General features: G+C 32.5%; 1 protein-coding gene across 1 annotated transcript; it reads left to right on the plus strand.

Annotated features, from left to right (window-relative positions):
* Nucleotides 1–3,045: 3,045 nt before the first annotated feature.
* Nucleotides 3,046–6,571, plus strand: LOC143049225 (zinc finger MYM-type protein 2-like). The gene is made up of 3 exons (XM_076222935.1): nucleotides 3,046–3,779; nucleotides 5,369–5,598; nucleotides 6,293–6,571. The coding sequence occupies exons 1-3, from the start codon at nucleotides 3,178–3,180 to the stop codon at nucleotides 6,493–6,495; spliced, it is 1,035 nt and encodes a 344-aa protein (XP_076079050.1). The 5' UTR covers nucleotides 3,046–3,177; the 3' UTR covers nucleotides 6,496–6,571.
* Nucleotides 6,572–7,172: the final 601 nt, after the last annotated feature.

Raw genomic sequence — 7,172 nt, forward strand, 5'->3', positions numbered from 1 at the left:
ACATCATGGGATTTTCAAAATCCAGAACAACTAAAGAAACCCAAAGAAACCCAGTCAATTTGCTTACTGTCCATTTGTAAAGGGACAAAACTCGGAAACAGTATATAAGTGAAGCAACCAAAATGCAAATTGATCAGTGCTTTGTGGTAATAAGCATTTTGAATAAATTTCATAACATATTAATACGGACGGACGGACAGGCTTAAGGTAAAACTTCATGCCCCCTCCACAACGGATCTCGAAAAATAGACAGATCAATCATGACTTTACCGAATACTTTTTTCTTAGCTGAGATAATATCAGATTATTACATGGCATTTTTCATATCGCATGTATTATCAGTCCTAGTAGGTTCAATATCAGCCCAAGAGCCGCATGGCTCGAGGGCTGATATTGACCGAGGGCTGATAATGCATGCGATATGAAAAATGACATGTTATGATCTTTTTATCATATGCTTCAACAATGGAGAAAAATAACAGATTCATATATTGATCCTTTTACGTGGTTCCCAAATAGAAATTCAAAGATTGAAAAGTTCACGGACGTCGGACCCAAATTAAGTACATTCGGTATCAAATCTTTCTACCATATGTCTTAACAGAGGAGAAAACATTTTTAATATGGACGACTCGATAAAAAAAAAAACAAACAACAATATACATAATGAACACTGTTTGGAAAAGTCAACCTTTTTCAAAGTAACTTTCTAAATTATGTTTGAAACTTATAAAGAATGCATTTATTTAAAATAATTTGTTTGTTTTTTTTTATTTTTATTTTTTTATTTTTTTTTTTTTTTTATTATTTTACACAATATACTTTTCACGGTATCTAAATAATTGTTTTGTACACTATTTCGTTATGTTTTTCACTGAAAACGTAGCATTGAGGTGTATTTTCCGGAATTTGCCGAGTATCACCGGAATGTCATGTGATAACGTTACGGAAAGGCATGTGATAACAATCGAAACATGTGATAAACTTTTCATATCAGCCCGCTAAGCACCAATTCGAAAAATATGGAATTTACATTAATTTAATGCTATTATCATACAGTAAAAATCATATGTTATTTAGTCTAAGTATACGATAAACAATAATTTTATCTGGTTTAGTCGTGCGTAAAGTGTATTTCGACATTTCTCTTCGAAAAATTAGTTGTGAAATGGAATAAAACGTCTTATTTGTAAACTTTCTCTTTGTTCTCCGGAATAGGCAATATATATTTTTTTATCCACTCTACATGTGGAACATTTTGTGACAATAAATTAAAAGGAAGTTTATAACATTCATACCTTTAGTTAAATTGATAAACAAAAATGACACGGACTAGTCCAGTGGCTAGTTTCAATGTTATTAAAGTAACTGTTCACATTCATGCATTTTTACATCGAGATGACCTTGAGGTCATTCCAATGTATTGCTATCTCATAAATTTGCTCACGTAACTTTAGTTTGGGATTGTAACCGATCTATAAATATGATAAATACGCTGATATCAACTAGTTGAAACTAACATTCTTTATCGTTTGTTATAAATACATTTCTTCAATGAATACTGATAAAATATTTTTGTTTAGAACATACATTAATAGTTTGAAAATGTTTTGTCGTTCGATATAAATATATAAAATTAAAAAAAAAAACATTGATAATATCTATGCACACGTACCAAAAAATTGTGTATAAGCATGCGGAAGAATTATATATATCTCAAGAACGTTTTGCGACAATCCCGGCAAGTACCGGTAACTTAAGTAATTGTTTTTTTGCGGGAAAATAGAATGCTACTAATATCCAATCTTTTTGGAAAAATCAAATTTTTTTTTACAGAAGAGTGTCAACCATGTATTTGCACTGCACTTTTATCAGAATAGTAGAATAGAATGATGTATACAAATGGATGAAAATTATATATACATGTAACTGGTATATTGCTATAAAACAAACAAGCCTGTTATTTTTTCATCATCAACGCCCGAACTTGTCTCAGAAAAAAATAAATATCTGTGCATAAACCTCAGTTTCAGGTATAGAGATATGATTTTTTTTTTCTGTGACAAGTGCTTTTCATCATCCACAAGACCTTGCGGTCATCCGATGTTCAGTACTTCAGTACTTTGATTTTATTTATTCAATACACATGCATGAAAAATAATAAACAGTTTCAAGGTAAACTAATAATAACGTAATCCAATCAAGCTGCGTAAGATTCAATAACAATGACTGGTCCACATCATGAAAAGTAATAGGGGTTTACTGGGTAGGGAGAAAATGATAGATATTTTTATTAAATTTTTACAATAACGAATATATTTAATTTTGGATCCTTTGTACCTCTATGTGGTCCGATTTGATAACAGAGCCCAAGATGCAAAATATAAATACATAACTAGATTAAGCTTTTTACAGAACCTCAAATATACTCAAATTGTGTTTAAAATAAACAAAGCTCTATTTCATACCCCGATTTGGACAAACTTGAAAGCTTGACCCAAAAACATAACTCTAAATACTTAGTGCACTGCTGGATTTGGCATACCAAAGAACCCCTAGAGATTTAGCTTTGGACCTTTTGGACGTTAGCGTAAAAAAATAAACAGTCCTAAAGTAAAATAACACCTAAATATACGGTTGCATTCAGCTTTCAAAGAACTCCTTAGATTATTTTTTTCTAATTAGTCAAATTTTAAACCCATGTAATCTTAATGTGGACCAATATGAAGACCCCGAAATTAAACATCTTAAAACATGGTAAGATTCGGTATTTCAAGAATAAAATACATTTCAAAATTAATATTAGATGGTTCTCTGTAAACCTCAGTAAACTGTTATAAACAACTTTGAACTAAAAACTAGTTAAAATGCGATTTTTTTAATGACCTATGATATACAACAACTTTTTTTCGAACCTATAAAATTGTATTTTTTTTTTTTTCAATTTTAGAAACCTCAAATTGTAGTGATGCAAATGGTCCAGAGTATAGACATAAACTACCCGTGACCCCTGAAGAAATTTCGACTTGAATAGAGTCAGCAATTCCTCAATCGACGCGATGTCATTATAAATGGGGATATAACGTTTTCAGTAATTGACAGAAGGAGAGGAGGGCTCGCCCAGTTAGTGACAATTTACCGATCCCAGTTGAAGCAATTACACAGAGTATAACTGAAATGGAACCATGTATAAGGGACACAGCATTGCAGTATTTCCTAGCTGAAGCTAAGAAGACCGATGGAAATGACTACCCGTCAGCGTCCTTGTATCAGTTGTTTGTGGCTATACAAGGACAAATCAGATTGAGTGATCCAGCCGTAAATCTACTAACCCAACCTACGTATGTCAAGTGCCGCAAAGTACTGGACTCTATGATGAAAAAAAGATCCGCAGAAGGGTTAGGTGTCGCGAGTCGAAGAAGGGCAGAACCAATTTCAAGTCTTGAGGAAAACATATTGTGGGAGAGAGCAGTCATAGGGTCGGATAATCCCCCAAAGCTGCTAGATACAATGGTGTATTTAATTGGTATACACTTTGCATTACGTGGCGGTAAAGAACACCGTAATTTGAGGTTGAACAAAAATCCACAGATAACAGGGCCATTCATTGATTCAGAATTACACAAAAGATATATTCTATACAAGGAAGACATATCCAAAACAAATTCTGGCGGCATGAAAGACAAAAAATATACACCAAAGACTGTCAAAGCTTATGAAAATATAGAATACCCAGACAGATGTATTGTTACTCTGTTTGAAAAGTACAAACACTTATGGTATGTTTATACAATAACACAATTAGTTTTTTTTCGATATTTAAACAAGAATCAACACTTTACTTTATCTAGAGTCAACAAATCTGTGTTAATGTTGTCCTTAAAATGCATGAAATATTTGCCACTGGACACGAAGCAATAGACAATCTATGTTTTTATTGGGAAATATGTACAGAATGAATAGGGTGTCATTTATCTATTTCAATTTTTTAATCTTTTCAATTCGGATCTGTTACTGCACCGAATGAGGCGTCCTGTTTTTGACGTCAGCTTTCGAGGCGCTTACCGTCTTTTAAAGTTTATGATTTCTCATGATACACAAATGTAAGCGGATTTCCAGAGTATGAAAGGAGTGCCATTTCTGATTATTGAAATGTAAGGCCAAGCGAAGCGAGACGACAATTTGTAGGATCATTTAGTACTAAAATTTGTAAATATCGTGATGAACTTGAGTTTTAAAATTTTGTTTGCTATCAAAAGAGGGGTTTGCACTCTCTCCGTAGCACATAGATCCGTCATGGAGCCCTATATATATCTAGTGGTATGGTGACGATAATTTGCTGACATCTGTATTAATATTTTCAAATCTCATTTCTCATAATATCCATATTTCACATCCCAGACATATCTCAATGCGAACAGTTTCCTTTATGACATTCAATTTATCTCTTATAGTTTCCGAAAAGTCCCATTTTAAAGATGAATGTTAATTGTTTGATGTTTTTTTTTAATTTTCAACTGATAACGTTTAAACAAGCATTAGCCTTTCAAAAAGGGCTAGTCGACTCTTAGCTGATGAAAATGGAAAGTGCTCTCGCTTTGTAGATTTATTCATTTACTAGAATAGCCACGTGCATCAATCAACAAATTTTACCACACACGTGAGGTCACACGTTATGAAGTAGTGTATATCGTTTAACGTTGTTGTTTACGAAACTCCAGTAGATTCGACTATTTATAGATAAAAGTTACCTGTGTACCAATATCATGAATATGCATAATTAATGACCAGGCAAAATCTAATTGCTAAAATAGAGAGGACAAATCCGATACTCTACGGGATTGAGGGAAATTTACTAGGTTTGGATTGTCTTAACCAATCAATAAACTTTGATTATTCACGTCTCGTAATATCTTCCAATCAGGTAGCAAGAAAAATTCACGCACTGACTGTCCATCGTTCAATTCTTAATATCGACTCCTAGGAATCGATAACAAGTGTAAGGCAAATTGTACTTTATCTTTAACAATCTTGCGCGTAATGTAAAAATTAAAGCAGTTTATACCACATCTTGTTTTATATAAACTTCTGAATATTTCTGCGACTAAAAGGAATATTTAACCATGATATTTTTTTATTCGTAGAAGAAAAGGTGTGTTTGAATACTGATGTGCTACAGTAGAATACAAATTTAATCAAAATTAAACTATCACTCAAATTATTCTATTTTCTTTAAATCTAAAATTTATTACAGTAAGACTAGTTGATTCATCTATGAAATAATTTTACAAAAAGAATCCTTTATTTATTTCATTACTCATTGATCTGTTCCTCTTTACTATAGTAAATATTTTTTTTTTATTTACAGTCCTAAAGATGAAGTCGATGCATTCTATTTTAAACCACTAGTCAACTTTACAACAGACCAGTGGTTTTGTAAAGTCCCAGTAGGTCATAATACCTTGCAAAAAACTGTGAAAAGACTGTGTACAGCAGTTGGACTAGAAGGCAAGCGAACAAACCACAGCTTAAGGGCTTCGACAGCAACAAGACTATACCAAGCAGGAGTTGAGGAACAACTTATTTGTGAGACAACTGGTGCGTACTATGATATATAATTTTACGGAATTGACATATTCATATTTTACATAAAAGAGAAATAGCTCGATATTATCGATTCAAAAAAATAGAGAAGAACCGCTCAACATATTGCTGAGATCAACTTGAGGGAGGGGAGAGAATTTTGAAATGAATATTCTGGCCACAGTATAACCGAACAACGAAAGCAATAATAAAGGCAAAATACGAAAAAATAAGTCGTACTAGCAAAAGTTGTAAATAACCAGTACGCCCGGAATAACTATATGCTGCTTTGAAAACGAAAAAAAATACCCTGAACGGTCGAACCATTTTACCTCATAAACTAGATAACGTTTTTCTTACGGAATTGTGGTCCTTGCAATTGTCCTGCAACTATAAATTATAATGAAAAGTTTATACTTACAATTCGAACATCATTCAAAACTGTTAAAACTATTCAACTGTAAGACATTAAAATAAATTCCGAACTGATGAGGATAACGAAAAAGATTTTTTGAAAGGAGTCAATAAGTCAATTTTCGCGTGGAAGACATTAAAAAAACATTTTGTAGAATTCAAAAATAATCGAATAGGTATAAATGCTCTTTTTACCTTTTTTTTTCTAAATATGCAACCGTTACATATATATATAGTGAACAGTTTTTTTTTTTCTTATCAAGTTCTAACTAAAAAATAACACATTTTTTTCTAGGTCATCGTAGTAATGCTGTTCGTAGTTACAAAAGGACAGCAAACTTCCAACAAAATGAGTCATCAGAGATCTTATATGGCAAAAAGCAGAAAACTACCACGTGCACAGAGACGAAAGTACAATCGCAAGAGGAAAAAACTAGTCGTGACACATCACACCAAATTGTTAACATAGAGGCTGCCCCGAAGAGAATCCGTCGCTGAGCCGACAACACTTAGTTTCACATTCAATATAAAGCTTTAAATATGTCATGTTAAATAACGCTATTTCAAAAATACAATTATGAACGTTGTGTAAATGTTTATGAATTGTACAGTGTTTGTAGGTCTATTGTACTTTTTGTAGTGTATCATGTTGTAAGATCTAAAGAGTTTCGCTGTAAAGCAATTTCCTATGAAGAAATCAACGTTGACGGGTGGATTTTTCTCTCCTTTCGTGACCCCAATTGGTTACTTATTGGGCGTATCTCATTAGTGAGAACGTGAGTGAGTTTTTATAATTCAACCCCAACTTAAAGACCTGCACCAGGTCTTTAAGTTAAAAGGACAATAGTCATCCTTTGTTAAATAGAATCGTCCAGGTATCTTAAAATATAATTCTTCTTTGAATAACAAAGAAATAGCCATGAACAGGTTTGTAATCTTTCTTGAGTCAATATAGGATGAAAGGATCATATAAACCGCAGGAAAAATATGATACAAGCCCAAACGAAAAAATATAATCGAGTCTAAATTGAAAACTACGTTCAAACCTATGATTGCGTTGGATAAAAACCGCAATTTTTATACGTGTGCATGTAAAACAAATTTCGTTGTAGAAGGGTCTACATACAGCACAAACAACATTTTCCAAAAGACCAAAAAAGTGAAGAAGTATATTT

The sequence above is a fragment of the Mytilus galloprovincialis genome, chromosome 10, assembly GCF_965363235.1.
Source record: "Mytilus galloprovincialis chromosome 10, xbMytGall1.hap1.1, whole genome shotgun sequence".
Taxonomy (NCBI): Eukaryota; Metazoa; Mollusca; class Bivalvia; order Mytilida; family Mytilidae; genus Mytilus; species Mytilus galloprovincialis.